A 17,591-nucleotide genomic window follows, 5' to 3' on the forward strand; every position below is an offset into this window, starting at 1 on the left:
GTTGGTGGACATTTGGGTTGTTTCCAGTTCTGACCTATTTGAATAAAGCTGCTATGAATATCCATGCACATGTCTTTGTAAATGTGTTTTCATTTTTAATTTGCAAATTTTAGGACTGAAACTACTGAGTTACAGGACGGGTGCATGTTGAACTTCATTAGGAAGTGCCAAACCATTTTCCAAAGTGGTTCTGCTGTTTCACACCTTTTTATCAGCAGTGTATAAGAGATCTACCCATTCTGAATCCCTGCCAGGATTTAGTACTGTCAGATTTCTTGTGTTAGCCATTCTCTTAGGGTGTCTAGGGGTATTTCATTTTGGTTCTCATTTTTATTTCCCTCATGACTATTTATATTGAGCATCTTTTCATGTGCTTCTTAGTCATTCCTAAATCTCCTTTTCTGAAGCACCTGTTTGAGAATTTTTCTACTAATTCATTCTTTCTCATCTTTATATGGCTCAATTGTTTCATTGAACTGAAATCCATGTGACTGAATTTTGTATTTGATGGAGGTTTAGGTTGTCTCAATTTTTGTTTTTATTAACTAGATTGAAATCACTAGCTATATACTTCTTTGTGCTAATTAGCCAGTATTTCCAGTGGCTTGCTTTTGTAGTCAAATTGTGGCCATGTCTGCAAAAAAGAATGGACAAGAGTTCCACATATTCACTGGAAAAGATTCAGCTGTTGGAAGCCATTCTGATGCCAGAGTCATAGGTGCCCTTATGACATCATCATACTCTCTCTTCCTTCAGACTTCCTGCCACAGTGGTGGCTAGAGAAGTACAGACCTGAGTATAATGGAGACCTCTAGCCTCTAATCATGGGCACTGAAGGGGATTGCAGACTTGAAGGGGTTGACCAACTACCTGCAAGTCATGGGCATTCAATTTTGTGTAAGAGACAACCAGTTCACCCAAAGATGCAGGCAGGGGGAGGTGAATTCCCACAGTTAATCAGGATTCAAGCCCTGTGTCTATGGTCTCTGCGAAAGCCAAGAGGTTAAGGATGTGGTGAACTTGGCTGAAAACTGGGTAGCCTGCAGACAGGACAGACACAGGGGATTCAGTCACAGTGAGGGAGTGTGCCCTGAGTTCTATAAAGAACTATCTACCCACACCTCTCCTCTTTAAAATCTGATTACAGAAGGATGGCCGTGTTCACCAAACCATAACGGAAGATGATGATGAAACCACACTGTCGAAACAAATGGAGCGGGAGAAAATGCCTCCTTCCCGCAAACCAAAGGTAAGTCAGAGCAGGCCCTCAAGGTTGGAAGAGACCCCACACCTGCAATATCTCTGACCCATGCCACCCAGTAGTGGTGGTTGTCTTCTCTGTGGCTCATAGAATTAGTTAATCATGGAATTTCTTGTCTGAACTAGGAAACATTTGTGAGTAAAAGGTGTTGCTATTAATCCTTACTCAAGAACAACCACCATAAACCAAGAATTCCAAAAGAAGGCATTGTAATCTTAGGAGATGACAGCTCCATGCATGTTTTTGACCTAAAGATGTTCCAGAAGGACAAGATGTGGAGGTGGAAGACAGTGATATGGATGATCCTGAACTTGTGTAGGCCTAGGCTAATGTATGTTTGTTCCGTAATATGCAGCAAAAAAGTTTTGAAAGTACAAAAAAATTCTAATAGAAAAAAGCTAATAGGATAAGTATATAAAGAATATATTTTTGTACAGCTATATAGTATGTTTATGTTCTAAGCTGTGTTATTATGGGTCAAAATTTTAAAAAATTAATATGTTTATAAAGTAAAAATGTTACATTAAACTAAGGTCAATTTATTATTGAATAAAGAAAATTTTAAAATAAATTCAGTCTAGCCCACATGTACAGTGTTAACATCATCTATAGCAGTACATGATAATGTCTTAGGCCTTCACATTCACTTACCACTCACTAACTCACTGACCTAGAACAATTTTGAGTCCCACAACCTCCATTTACGATAAGTGCCCTATACAGGTCTACCATTTAAAATCTTTTATACCATATTTTTACTGCACCTTTTCTATGTTTAGATACACAAATACTTATCATTGTGTTATAATTGCCTATTGTATTCAGTATGGTAACAGTATGGTAATACAGGTTTGTAGCCTAGGGGATATAAGGTCTATCCTACAGCATAGGTGTAGGCTATAGGTTTGTGTAAGTACACTCTATGGTGTTCACACAATGAGGAAATCACCTAGTGATGGTTTAGAATGTATTCCCATCATTAAACGATGCATGATTATACTTACAGAAACAATGAAATCTTATTAAAAATAATTTGGAATTATAATGGTCATTTGTAGAATGTTCTAGATAAACAAGACTATTCATCTAAGAAGTGCATTTAAAATAAGGGCTCCAAAATTAGGCCCACTCAGGGATGTCTATTTTAATTATATGCAGAAGCTTCCAAAAAGATTTTTTTAATTGCCTTTTTAAAAAGATTCCTTACCAAGGGAAAAGGAATAGCTTAAGTAACTAATTGATAAGAAAATTGGAATCTGCTAACCTTTTCAATTAGTTACCATCCCACCTTAAAGATGAAAAGAAAGCTAGAAAAAAATGTTTATAAGAGTTAAATCCTCAGGTCACCATGTATGCTTCTCTAACCACCAATATGCCCCGACAAGATTCTTGAGTTTATAGTTATCTGTGATGAGTCCAGGCATAGAAAATGCTTTGTCTGGGCTGGGCACAGTGGCTCACATCTGTAATCCCAACACTTTGGGAGGCTGAGGCGGGCAGTTAACTTGAACCCAGGAGTCTGAGACCAGTCTAGGCAACATGGTGAAACCCTGTCTCTATAAAAAAAAAAATACAAAAATTAGTTGGGCATAGTGGCGTGTGCCTGTAGTCCTAGCTGCTTAGGAAGCTGAGGTGGGAGGATTGTTTGAGCCCTGGAGGCAGAGGTTACAGTGAGCTGAGATGGTACCACTGCACTCCAGCCTGGGTGACAGAGTGAGACCCTGTCTCAAAAGAAGAAAAAGAAGAAGGAGAAGAAGTGAGGAGGAGGAGGAGGAGGCGGAAGGAGAAGGAGAAGAAGAAATGCTCTGTCTGCTCTATTACTAGTGGGCTTTGCCCTGTATTTAGCAATCTAGTTAAGAAACAGAAGCTAAATTAAAAAGCTGGCTATCTAAATTAGTCTCCAATGCATTCTTTTCTGGCATTGAGTTGGTTATTTTTATTTCAATAAAAATTTTTTTAGAAACAGGGTCTTGTTCTGTCACCCAGGCCGGAGTGCAGTGGCATGATTGTGGCTCACTACAGCCTTGACCTCCTGGGCTCAAGTTATCCTCTCACATCAACCTCATGAGTCACTGGGACTATAGGTGTGTGCCACCATGCGCAGCTAATTTTTTATTTTTTGTAGCAATGGTATCTCATTATGTTGCCCAGCCGGTCTTAAACTCCTGGATTCAAGCGATCCTCCTGCCTCAGCCTCCCAAAGTGCTGGGATTACAGGTGTGAGCCACCATACCTGGCCCAGCTAGTTACTTTGAAACAAGGAACTCAATAACTCACAACAAACAACCCAAATAATCCCATTAAAAGGTGGGCAAAGGACATGAATAGACTTTTGTTTTTGAGATGGAGTCTCACTCTGTCGCCCAGGCTGGAGTGCAGTGGCTTGATCTCTTTGATTATTTCTTAAATAATCAAAAACATAATAAAGACAACTCAGGAATTAGCTTGATAAAACATAAAGTCTTCATTTTTTTAGGTGAGTTATCAAAAAGGTAAAACAAACAAACAAACAAAAAAAAAACCTCCTTTAGTGTAATTGTTTTTCTTTTCTTTTTCTTTCTTTCTTTTTTTTTTTTTTTTGACAGTCTCATTCTGTAGCCCAGGCTGGAGTGCAGTGGTGGTGCAATCTCTGCTCACTGCAAGCTCCGCCTCCCAGGTTCACGCCATTCTCCTGCCTCAGCCTCCCCAGTAGCTGGGACCACAGTCGCCCACCACCACGCCAGGCTAGTTTTTTTTTTATTTTTAGTAGAGACAGGGTTTCACTGTGTTAGCCAGGATGGTCTCGACCTCCTGACCTCGTGATCCACCCATCTCGGCCTCCCAAAGTGCTGGGATTACAGGCATGAGCCACTGCGCCTGGCCGACTTTTTTTTAAAGATGATGTACAAATGGCCAATAGGCATATGAAAAAATGCTCAATATGACTAATCATCAGACAAATGCACATTAGAACAACAATGAGATGTCATCTTACATATGTCAGAATGACTATTATATTAAAAAAATAATAACAACAAATGTTGATGAGGATGCAGGGAAAAGTGAACTCTTATACCCTGTTGGTGGGAATGTAAATTAGCACAATGTCTATGGAAAATAGTATGGAGATTTCTCAAAGAACTCAAAGTAGAACTACTGGTATCTACTCAAAATAAAAAGAAATCATTAATATCAGAAAGATACCTGTTCCTCTATCTCTGTTGTAGCACTATTCACAATAGCAAAGATAGGGAATCAACCTAAGTGTCCATCCACAGATTATTGGATTAAAAAACATGTTTATATATGCAGTAGAATACTATTCAGCCTAAAAAAGAATGAAATCATGTCTTTTGTAGAAACACGGATGGAACTGGAGGTGAGTTAGTAAAACAAGTCAGAAACAGGAAGACAAATACTGCATGTTCTTGCTTATAAGTGAGAGCTAAACAAAAGGTACACATAGATGTAGAGTGTAGAATGATAGAGGGTGAGAGAGTGGGAGGAGGTGTATGATGAAAAATTACTTAATAGCTGGAAGCCATCATCCTCAGTAAACTAACACAGGAACAGAAAACCAAACACAGCATGTTCTCACTCACAAGTGGAAGTTGAACATAGAGAACATGTGGGACACAGAGAGAGGCACAACATACACCAGGACCTGTTGAGGATGGGGGGTGAGGGGAGTGAACTTAGAGAATGAGTCAATAGGTCCAGCAAACCAGCATGGCACACATATACCTATGTAACAAACCTGCACGTTCTGCACATGTATCCTGTTTCTTTTTTTTTTTTTTTGAAGAAATAAAGAAAAAAATGTAAATAATGAAATTTTAAAAATAAAAGTAATACAAATTACTTAATAGGTATAATGTACATTATTCAGGTGATGGATAGCCTAAAAGCCCTGACATCACCACTATGCAATCTATGCATGTAGTAAAATTATACTTGTTCTCCATAAATTTATACAAATAAAAATTTTAAATGCAAAAATGAAACTCTTGTAAAAATTGATACCTATAAAGGAAAATTACTAAAAATTTTTGTAATGAGAGAAAGCTTTGGCATAAATCTACATAACGAGCTTCACCTTTGCTGACTGCCTTGTCTTAACTGAACTTTCTACCTATACCATTCCTTGTCTTGGCAAATAACAGTATTTAAGCTTGAGATCTAAGTTTTATGACTTTGGTATGTAAGTTTTCTTCCTTTTTTTACCTAAGCGTCAGCCCTAGGAAAATGCAAGTTTAGGGTAGAAAAATTTTAGATGATTATTACAAATGGAATAAATAAAATGGACATTGTTAAAGTTAAAATGAAGGTTTAATATACCAGAGATTGTATGGGCCAGAGGGACTCTGCTGGTCCCCTAACATTACAGAACCCCAATTCAGTCTGCTGTACCTATTCCAGTTTGGAAAAATTTTAAAACCAGAAGTCAAAGATTACAATGAGAAATCTGATCTGACATGCTTAGGGCAATGACCAGATAGGTAAATCAAGATAAGAATTGACAATAGGGCAAAGATTCTTTGATTCAACCCCATGCTGGGGTAGGTGTAGGATATAATAAATTCTTCTTCAAAGATTTTAGCTTGTAAATTGTTAAGTACAATGAGTTCTGAGATCCTCCCGAAAGAACCAATGTATCAGTACATTCAGCTCCCCTGTTCTTTGTTCTTCATTTTAAAGTTTAACTTCCTTGTTCTCTTCGTCTCCTTGCCCCTAGTTTCAGTAAACAGCCCCCTCCTAGCCTCTATCACCTGCTCTGTCCTGAGTCACCCCTGGTCACCTGCTCTGTCCTGAGTCACCCCGGTCACCACTCTGACCTGAGTCATCCTGAGTCACCTGTTCTGTAACTGTCCTCCCCATCAAACTACTCACCTCGCCACTCCAACTCATACCCCCCTCTCTTTAAAATAGTCTATCGGAATTAGCTTAAGACTTGTGCAGTCCAACCCTAGCCAATAGGGGAACAATACAGCAGTAGGGGCTACCTGCATCAGGAATAAGAACCCCTTCCCCTCCCTTGTTCAGCTGTGCTGTCACCATTGCTCCATCTGTGAGATGCACCCTTCTATAGAAGTAAATTCCCTTGCTGAGAAAATGTATGCTCGAGTGCTATTTCTTTTGTGGCACTGAAAGTTTATTTATAACATGGGTAAAATGTTCATATGGTAAAGAAGAGAGATATCTTCAGAGTAAATGATTTTTGTTAAAGACAAGTGAGCCCTTGAAAGAATAGATGATGATTTGTGACAAAGTTTATCTGGGTGTAGTGTTGACATCTAGTCTCCACTCCTGTTATAGGAGTTAGTCTTCCCAGGTTGATGAAACTCCCAGGGAGAGGATTGAAAATAATTGAGTTCCTTTTGGAGGATCTGTCTTTAGGCAGATAAGGGGAATTCAGAGAAAGTCTCCTTTTGAATTTTGCTGTTTTTCAAGTGCCTTCAGCTTGAAGTAATCAGTACACCAAAGCAGCATATTTTGGAGTGGCATTTCATGAACTCCTTCAATGGCTAGCTTTGTTTAATGAGCAATTTGAACAATTGCTAGGAGTGAATTAGGTAAATGTAAGCAGGATAAAAATTTACACTTTCAAAAATATCTTTAGTAACTTGAAATCTAAAAGTTACATTAAATTAAGTAATAAATATTTATTAAATGGCTAAGTTATTTCTAAGAAAGTTAAAATATGAAAACATTAATTACTGAACATAAATTTAAAGTTTATATACTTTGGCATCCAGTTTTTATGTGGTATAGAGAAGGTAAATATATTTGGGTCTGTTAATAAACATGAAAAATTATATTACAAGTAAACATGTCTCTAGAAATTACGAAAATGCTGCTCATCTACAGAATGCTGATATAAAACAGCTCACAAGGTTTATTAGTTTTCATCAAAAATTAAGAATACTAGGGATTAAAACTCTAATATGTGCTAACTGAAACTAGAGAATAAGAGAAACAACTCTGTATGTGAGGAAAAATAAGATGTTTTGTAAAGGAAGTTATAAGGTAAGAGGTAAGAAAAAAAGACAGTAATTTTTGTCCTAAAGTGAGTAGTCATTCACTTTTCCACAATGGAAAGAGGAAGAGTATAGGACAAACTAAATGGATATAACAAATTTGTAGAAGGTTTGTGAAAAGGAAATTTTGAAAGACAAATATGTGTGGTCAAGCTGGCTGATACGGTTTGGCTCTGTGTCTCCACCCAAATCTCACCTTGAATTGGAATTCCCAATGTTGGGGGAGGAACTTGGTGGGAAGTGATTGGATCATGGGGGCGAACTTCCCCCATGCTGTTTTTGTGCTAGTAAGAGAGTTCTCACAAGATCTAATGGTTTAAAAGTATGTGGCACTTCCCCTCTTGCTCTCTCTCTCTCTCTCCTGCTGTCTTGTGAAGAAGGTGCTTGCTTCCCCTTCGCCTTCTGCCAAGATTGTCAGTTTCCTGAGGCCTCTCAGTTATGCTTCCTGTTATGCCTGTGGAACTGTGAGTTAATTAAACCTCTTTTTAAAAAAAATAAATTAGCCAGTCTCAGGTAATTCTTTATAGCAGTGTGAGACCAGGCTAATACAGAATATTGGTACCAAGAGTGGGGTACTGCTATAAAGATACCTGAAAATGTGGAAGCAGCTTTGGAACTGAGTAATAAGCAGAGGTTGGAACAGTTTGGGAGGGCTCAGAAGAAGACAAGAAGATGTGAGAAAGTTTGGAACTTCCTAGAGACTTGTTGAATGGTTGGGACCAAAATGCTGGTAGTGATATGAACAGTGAAGTCCAGGCTGAGGTGGTCTCAGATGGAGATGAAGAACTTATTGGGAACTGGAGTAAAGTTCATTTTTGCTATCCTTTAGCAAAGAGACTGGCAGCATTTTGCCCCTGCCCTAGATATCTGAAGAACTATGAACTTGAGAGAGATGATTTAGGGAGTCTGGCATAAGAAATTTCTAAGCAGCAAAGCATTCAAGAGGTGACCTGGCTGTTTCTAAATGTGTATGCTCATATGCATAAAGAGATGGTCTGAAATTGCAACTTACATTTAAATGGGAAGCAGAGCATAAAAGTTGGAAAGTTTGTAGCCTGACCGTGTGGTAGAAAAGAAAAACCAATTTTTCTGGTGAGGAATTCAAGGTTGCAGAATTCACATAAGAGGAGCTGAATATGATAGCCAAGACAATGGGGAAAATGCCTCAAGGGTATTTCACAAACACTCATGGCAGCCCTTCCCATCACAGACCTGGAGACCTAGAGGGGAAAAATGGTTTCTTGGGCAAGGCCCAGGGCCCAGCTAGTCTGTGCAGCCTCAGGACATGGTACCCTGCATCCCAGTCACTCCAGCTCCAGCCATCATTAAAAGGGACCAAGATACAGCTCAGGCCATGGCTTCAGATAGGGCATACCCAAAGCCTTGATGGCTTCCACGTGGTGTTAGGGCTGCAAGTGTGCAGAAGGCAAGAGTTGAGATTTTGGAGCCTCCACCTAGATTTCAGAGGGTGCATGGAAATGCCTGGATGTCCTGGCAGAAGTCTGCTACAGGGGTGGAGCTCTAATGGAGAACTTCTACTAGGGCAGTGCAGGGTGGAATTGTGGGGTCAGAGCCCCCAAACAGAGTCCCCACTGGAGCACTGCCTAGTGGAGCTGTGAGAAGAGGGCCACCATCCTCCAGACCCCAAAATGATAGATCCACTGACAGCTTGCACTGTTCACCTGGAAAAGGCACAGGCACTCAATGTCAGGCCATGAAAGCACCCAAGGGGGCTGTACCCTGCAGAGCCACAGGGACAGAGCTGCCAAAGGCCTTGGGAGTCCACCCCTTGCATCAGCATGCCCTGTATAGAGACATAGAGTCAAAAACGATTATTTTGGAGCTTTAAGATTTAATGACGGCCCTGTTGGATTTCAGATTTTATAGGACCTGTAACCCCTTTGTTTTTGCCAATTTCTCCCATCTGGAATAGGAGCATTTACCCAATGCCTCTGCCTTCATTGTTATCTTGGAAGTAACAAACTGGTTTTTGATTTTACAGGTTTTTGGGCAGAACAGACTTACCTTGTCTCAGATGAAACTTTGGACTGTGGATTATTGAGTTAATGCTGGAATGAGTTAAGACTTTGAGGGAATGTTGGGAAGCCATGATTATGTTTTGAAATATGAGAAGGACTTGAGATTTGGGAAGGCCTAGGGGAAGAATAATATGGTTTGGCTCCATGCCCCCACGTAAATCTCATGTTGGATTGTAATCCCCATGTGTTGGTGGAGGGACTTGGTGGGAGGTGACTGAATCATGGAGGCAGGCTTCCCCTATGCTGTTCTCATGAGAGTGAATGAGTTATTATGCAATCTGGTTGTTTAAAAGTGTGTCGTGTTTCCCTCTTTGCTCTCTGTCTGGCTGTCATGTGAAGAGGTGCTTGCTTACACTTCACCCTTCCGCAATGATTGTAAGTTTCTTGAGGCCTCCCCAGCCATGCCTTCTGTAGAGCCTGTGGAACTGTGAGTCAATTAAACCTCTTTTCTTCATAAATTACCCAGTCACAGGTAGTTCTCTACAGCAGTGTGAGAATACACTAATACACTCTTCAACTAAGGACAGAAACTGCTTTGCTCATGAAGACCTGTAAGCTGAAGCTGGACAACTTGGACAACCCTCATGCCTGATATGTGGGCCACTCAGACAGGTCATTGAAATACCCAGTGTTATGCCCAGAGACATTCAAATTGCAAAGCAGAATGAGAAGTTGATGACTTCATGCTGTGGGCAGCTTTTCCCAAGAAGTCAGAACAAGACTGCCCATCACGAGACTCATCCCCTTAATGTTTTCCTTGCTTATGCTTACCTCTTTCACATGACAGAATGTTGCCGTCATTAGAATTTCACAATCAGTAGCTTCTGCAGATAATTTGGCTGAGTTTAGATCTGTTATGCTAAACCCAAATCTTTATATGACCTAAGAGATCCTTTAATCCACACAGTGGCTAACTCTAGAGGCATTCCTACCACAACTCTGTTCAGACTGTACTGGTGGTCCTTTTTATAGAGTCGTACTTCTAGAATCACTTGTTCTCACTCCCTGTTTTAATTTTGCACAGTCATGGGATTTTAGATTATGGAATGGCTACCTACTGGCTGATCAAGGAGGTAACTGTGCAGTTGCTAACACTTCTTGTTGCACATTAACTGTTAGACTCAGTTGCAAAACAACATTAAAGAGAAGGCTTCCTTGTTAAAAGTAGTAGGTTTCTGGTCTGGCTTGTTCTTTGTCTAGTAAATTTTAGTTGGTTTGGCTCATGGGAAGCCTGGATGAGGAGCATACTCCAAACACTTGGTATTATCCTCCTGATAGTCATGATAGTACTGTCCCTGGTGTGTTATACTCTCTCAAAAGGTCTTAAATGTTCACAGGCAGCCATCTGCCAAATGCTAAATGGTCTCTCTCTATCTGGAATGATGAAAACTCAAGGAAACCATGAAAACAAGGACATGCTAACCTATGAATGACATGTTCAGACCAAAAACACAAAGTGATGGCTCCTGAGAGTAGCACTGATGACCTAAGTTTTAGTCAGACTCTCAGGTAGACGAGAGACTGAACAAAAGGAGAAATTGCTACACAACGTTTATGGGAGGCCATTGCTTTGGACTAGCCTCCTGCACTAGGTCCCAGCACATTAGCCCAAACCAGAACGGAGTCACTCATACTAGGTGCTATGAAGTCAGACTGAAATCTGAAATGGGCCAGTTTTCAAAAAAACCCAGTTTTACAGCAATCAATCAGAAGGAACCCAGTTCACCTGAATGATCATGATAAAGAAGTTCCCTCTGTTTTAACCCTATAAGGAAAGTAACTTTCAAACAGCAATCTCCATTTTGTTTCCCGTTTCTGCTGTTTTCAGCCCTTTTCTGCCTATAAAGCCAACACCTCTGTTCAGCTCATCTTAACACTCTTCTGTTTTATAGAATGATGTAGTACCCAATTCTGAAATCACAAAAGAAAGCCAATTAGAACTCTAAATACAATTTGTTCTAAATTTGTCTTTTAATACAGCCATGCCTGAGCTATTATGAGCTCTACTATAGGAAATCTTTGGTCAGTGAGTCAAGAAACCCCCGTTTTCACTCAATTCAGTTTGCCAAGACAGATAGCAAAAGAGTAGGGCACCTCAACAGATTATTAAACAAAGGAGGGTTTAATTTTATGTGAGCAACTTTTGAGGAAGTGGTTTTCAAACACTGGTTTTTGAATCGGAATCTCAACAGAGAGTGTACCTAGGGAGTTCTTGACAGTAAACATGGAATTATCTCTCAACTAATACAAACAGAAGACCATAGCATGCCTCTGATACTGAGGAGAGTAGTGAAAGGGAAGCTGCTGTGGTTTAATGGATAACTCAGCTCACACCTAGAATCAGAATGGCTAGAGGGTGAACGGAACATGAGTTCGCCACCCACGAGCCTTATTTGGGATTTTACACTTTGCCTAATTCAACAAGTCAGTAGCAGGGAGCCAGGCACACTCATCAGCCACTCATGAAACAACTCGATCAGGAATAGATGAGCTGGTCAAGGCCTTCCCTTCTCTTGCCCTGTATTCTGCTTATACAAAGCAAGTGTGTGGTAGCCTTCACTTCCAGGATAACCTCTCATCTCTGTCTCCTAAAGAAAGTAGACAATCTCCCCATGGAGAGAGCCTATTGTGGGTATGGGAACTAAGAGAGAAACAGTAAGAGCAGTACGTCCCAACTTTCAGCACACACCACAGTCCTGTGGAAGGCTTGGTAAAGCAGATTACTGGGCCCCACCTAGCACTTCTCATTCAGTGTTATCGAGGTCCCAGAATGTATGTTTCTAACAATTTTCCAGGTGATGCTATGGCTGCTATTCTGGGGCCCCATCCTTTGAGAACCATTGGGGTAGAGCATAGCTATATCTGGAGGAAGGTAACTGTGAATGTTAGCATAATCAAAAGAACAGTGGTTTCAATAAATGAGAAGATTGTGTCTCCTTCCCATGTATGTCTGGCAGAGGTGGTCCAGGCTTGGTATGGCACTCCATAGGGTGAGAAGTCTTGGCCCCGTCTAACGTATTACTCTGCTATGTATTGCCCCCATTCCCGAGGTCGTCAATAATCCAAAAATGAGTGCTACAAATTCAATAATTACATTGACAATGTAGCAGCAGGAAAAAAAGGAGGGGAAATGCATACTCCTTCTCTTTAAGGGTATATTCTTGACATTTCTGGTTCCAGCTTGCCCACAGCTTAGAAGGACATAAAAGGAGACCTGAACAAATGGAGAGATATGCTATATTCTTTCAAAAAATGTGTTAATAGTGTAAGGCTGTCAATTATCTCCAAAGTGATCTATTAAAATCATATTCCACTCACAAAATTAAAGCTGATTCTAATTGAAATCTTCTTGTGATTTATGGGAACTTGACACATTAGTGCAAAAAATAATACCATAGAGCAAATGTCCACAATTAGTTAAGTCAATTTGGGAAAAAAGAGAAAAGGAGTTGAAACATGCTTACCGACATTAAAATGTGTTACAAAGCAATTAGTCTGAAATTGAGGCATTAGGTAGTAAGAACTAAGGTGGTATATAAACATTTGCTTAAGTCTGGGCACCGTGGCTCATGCCTGTATTCCCAGCACTTTGGGAGGTCAAGGTGGATGGATCATTTGAGGTCAGGAGTTCAAGACCATCCTGGCCAACAAGATGAAACCCCATCTCTACTAAATATTAAAAAAAAAAAAAAAAAGCCAGCAGTAGAGGTGCATGCCTATAATCCCAGCTACTCAGAAGGCTGAGGCAGGAGACTCGATTGAGCCTGGTAGGAGGACATTGCAGTGAGCCAAGATCTCACCACCACACTCCAGTCTGGGTGACAGAGTGAGACCCCATCTCAAAAAAAAAAAAAAAAAAAAAAAGAAAGAAAAGAAAATGTGATTAAGAATTTGTTGGGTGGACGGGCGTGGTGGCTCATGCCTGTAATCCCAGCACTCTGGGAGGCTGAGGCAGGCAGATCACCTAAGGCTGGGAGTTTGAGACCAGCCTGACCAACGTGGAGAAACCCCGTCTCTAATAAAAATACAAAATTAGCCAAGCCTGGTGGCGCATGACAGTAATCCCAGCTACTCAGGAGGCTGAGGCAGGAGAATTGCTTAAATCCAGGAGGCAGAGGTTGCAGTGAGCCGAGATCACGCCATTGCACTCCAGCCTGGGCAACAAGAGTGACATTCCATCTCAAAAAAAAAAAAAGAAAGAAAGAAAGAAAGAATGTCTTGGCTTTGCCTCATTCTCCTCTTCATGCATACAGCCAGGCAACAGTTTCTTCCCCATTCTGGCAGAACACAAGTTTATTTCCTGGACAAGTTGGACCAGACAGCATCTGGAGTCAGCAGAATTCAGGCATGCCATGGCTAATGGCAGGGGTGAAGCACCATACTAAAAATAGAGGGAGCATGGGAGAGTGTGCAGGCTGCATAGAAAGGCCTCCAGCCCTCTGTACCAACTCAGCTTCCTGCAGGGAGGTTTGTTCTCCTACTCTCTGACCTGAGGTTCTGGGAATCTTCTCTGGGAATCTGGCTCTGGGGATTCAGTCAATGATTACTGCACTAATGCAGCCTAACCAACTGTAAGACTCAGCGTCAAGCAACAGTAAGCAAGCAGCCAGGGTTGCTTGGCTGGGGAAGCTCAGCGCCATGTTTCCCACCCTGCACCTACCAGGAGGCTCCCTGGGTATGTTCTACTCTTGGTAATAGCAGAATGCAAGAGGCAAATGTAAACGAGCAAACCTCTGAAAGCCAAGCCCAGAACTTGCATATTGTCCTCCCACAGTATTCTACTGGCTAGAGCAAGTCATACAGCCAAACCCAAGGCACAGGAAGGTATATCCCATCCCCTTACAGGGAGAAATCACAAAATTCTGTAGCAAAAGATTAAAATGTAGGGCCACCAGCGCAACCTACCACAAGCTGCAAAGAAATAAACTAATGAATACAGATCTTTGGGGCCCCTCACCGACACCAAACCCAACACTCTGCCTTAGCAACGTATACTGAATAGCACCAGATAAGAAGCCCCACCCGTGGACACTGAGCTTCCCACTGAATTATCAGTGTCCCAATCTGATACATGGAGAGCCAACCAAGGACCACTAACATTGGTAAAAGGTTTCTCAAATGAAAGATTGAGACCAAATCTAAAACAGAAGAAAGGTGCTTAAAATAAATGTTACTGGGGACAGAAGGGAAAATGTTTTAAACCCCTAATGATTGTAACTCATATTGTTAGTCCCATATGGATAACAGATCAGTGATGGAAGAGCAGTGTGCCCTAAAAGAAAACACTATTCAGAGGGTGGTAAAGACCATTTCAGAAACAGAAACTCTTCCAGAAAGTAGAACAAAAAGACAAAGAGAAGGAAGATAGAATAGAAACTATTAGGAAATTAGAAGATCATGCTGTGATCTAATTAATAGGATTTCGAAAAGTAGAAAATGAAGAAAATTAAGGGATTGAAATTATCAAAAAACTAATGCAAAAAAGTTTCCCAGAGGTAAATGGTGTGAAATTTTAGACTAAAAGACTAAGCCAGTGCCCAATACATTGAATGGTTAGACATAACATTCAATGGTTAGAAAAACCAAAACCCCTCTCTAGGTATATCATCTTTTATTTTCAGAACAAAATGGATTAAAAACTTAAATCTAAGACCTCAAACTATGAAACTACTGCAAGAAAACATTTATAACACGTGCACTACCTCCAAATCTTGGATATTTATATGCATGTGTTATAAATGACAGGGAACATGTTATCCTTCAGTTCCATTTGTTTCCCTTATACTCTTCCATTACAATACAGACAGAACAAAGTTATTCTTTGTGGTTTCATTAAGTGGTCAGCTTAATGAGTTTTTGCAATCCTATATTCCCCAGAAACCACCACCCCAAACAAGAGACAGCACATTCCTCCTCCTTTGTACTGTTTGCAAGCAACATGCCTTCTGTCCCTACACTAAATGTAAATTCCATTCTTATTTATCTTACCTGTATATTAACTTTGTCTGTTTTATAATTCTATATAAATGGAATCATCTTGTAGGTACTCCTTTATGTCTAGTTTCTTTCTTTTTGAGATGGAGTTCTGCTCTGTTGCCCAGGCTGGAGTGCAATGGCACAATCTCGGCTCACTGCAACCTCTGCCTCCTGGGTTCAAGAGATTCTCCTGCCTCAGCCTCCTGAGTAGCTGGGATTACAGGCACCTGCCACCACACCCGGCTGATTTTTTGTATTTTTAGTAGAGACGGGGTTTCACCATGTTGGCCAGGCTGGTCTTGAACTCCTGACCTCAGGTGATCCACCTGCCTCGGCCTCCCAAAGTGCTGGGATTACAGGCGTGGGCCACTGCGCCCGGACATCTGGCTTCTTTCATTTAGCTTAATGTTTCTGAGATGCACACATAGTATACTCTTTATGAATGTAATTATTTTTATTACTGTGTATTATTATATTACATGAATATATCACTAATTTTTTGTCTAGTCCCCTGTTAGTGGACATTCAGGCTGTTTCCAGTTCTGACTTATTTCAATAAAGCTGCTATGAACATTTGTGCACATATATTTTGTAGATACGTGTTTTCATTTTTTATCTGCAAACTTTTAGGGGTGAACTGCTGAGCTATAAGGCAGATGCATGTTGAACTTCATTAGGAAGTGCCAAACCATTTTCAAAAGTGGTTCTACTGTTTTACACCTTTCCAGCAGCAGTCTATAAGAGATCCAGCCATTCGGTGTCCCTGCCAATATTTAGTGCTGTCCTTATTTTTCAGCCATTCTCTAGGATGCCTAAGGGTATGCCATTTGGGTTCCCGTTTTTATTTTCCCCATGACTAATGATGTTGAGCATCTTTTTGTGTGCTTCTTAGCCATACATAAACTTTGTTTTCTGAAGCACCTGATTAAGAATTTTGCTGCAAACTTATTCTTTGTCATCCTTCTTTGGCTCTATTGTTTGACTGATTTGAAATCCATGTGATTGACTTTTCTATTGATGGAGATTTAAAGTTACCTCAATTTTATGTTTTTATCAACCAGACTGTATAACCAGAGTCACAGGTGCCCTTATATCATTATCATTCTCCCCTCCTCCACTCTTCCTGTCACATATATGGCTAGAGGAGTACACACAAGCATGATGGAGTCATCTAACCCCTAACTATGGGCAATTTAGGGGATTGCGGACCTGAAGAGGTTGAACCAACTACCTCCAAATCATGGGCATTCGCTGTGGTGTAAGAGATCACCAGTTCACCCAAAGTTGCAGGCAGGGGAAGGTGAATTCCCACAGTTAATCAAGGTGCAAGCCCTGGGTCTAGGGTCTCTGGGTAAGCTAGGAGATTGAAGATTTGGTGGACTTGGCACTGAGTTCCACAAAGAACGACCTACCCACACCTCTCCTCTTTACTTGATTGCAGAAGCCTGGACAATTTAAAAACAACGCAATGAATGATGATGAAAAAAACATATTGATGAAACAGAAACTGAAGGAGGAAAGGAGTAAGATACGAGAACCTCTTCTTCCACGCCAAACAAAGGTAGGTCACAGCAGACCCTTAATTTTGGGACAGACCCCTGACAGGCAACTTCTCTGACCCTCGTCGCCCAGTAGTGATGGTTATCTTCTCTATGGCTCATAGCTTGGGATGACCATGAAATTTACAGCCCAAACCAGGATACATTTGTGGAAGGTGGTGCTATTATTTCTCAGGAATAAGCATCATAAACTAAAAATATCCCAAGCAACCAGGACAAATAATTGCCATACACACAGCAGGGATGATCAGCAAGTGATTCATCCTGAGATATCTTCTTCTCCCATTTCCTTGTCAGCCTGAAAAAGGTGGGTGACTGAGACATGGAGACTTGGGTGCAGGGCAGATAAACCCTGAAATGTGGGGACAAGATCATGCAAAGTTCAAGAGTAGAGTGATGAGCACTGTTTGGATAATGCATGGCCAAATGGAAATCAATCTAAGTCTAAAATTTGTGTGTGTGTGCATGTCTGTGTGCACATGTGTGTATGTGTGTGTAGGGTAACTGAAGTTTAAGGTATGAAAGTCAAAAGAGGTCAAAGTGAGAAATAAATGAGAAAGATCCCAAACTGTGTGGAATGGGGAAAGTTTTAATACTATGACATGACAGAGGGAGAAAGCAGGTTGTGGATTTGAGCTGGAGCTGGGGAGGAGAGGGCAGGGCCAGCAAAGGACACCAGCTTGTGGGAGGATCTGAAGGGAAGGGTCATGGATGTCAGGGGTGGTCCAGCCCAGGTGGA

The 17,591-nt window shown here is 40.8% G+C and overlaps 1 protein-coding gene across 2 annotated transcripts in view; it reads left to right on the forward strand.

Moving 5' to 3' along the window:
* IQCF2 (IQ motif containing F2) overlaps positions 1-17,591 on the forward strand; it is an 85,181-nt gene that overhangs the window by 17,782 nt on the left and 49,808 nt on the right. The window contains exons 2-3 of one of the 2 annotated variants that reach the window (XM_045386174.3): positions 1,148-1,249; positions 16,735-16,854. In XM_045386174.3, the coding sequence (XP_045242109.1) occupies positions 1,211-1,249; positions 16,735-16,854 (159 nt within the window). In that variant the 5' untranslated portion in view covers positions 1,148-1,210. Of the gene's footprint in view, positions 1-1,147; positions 1,250-16,732; positions 16,855-17,591 lie in introns of those variants that run through there. The other variant, XM_074032375.1, reaches the window with a different exon arrangement.

This window comes from Macaca fascicularis, chromosome 2, assembly GCF_037993035.2.
Source record: "Macaca fascicularis isolate 582-1 chromosome 2, T2T-MFA8v1.1".
In the NCBI taxonomy this organism is placed as follows: Eukaryota; Metazoa; Chordata; class Mammalia; order Primates; family Cercopithecidae; genus Macaca; species Macaca fascicularis.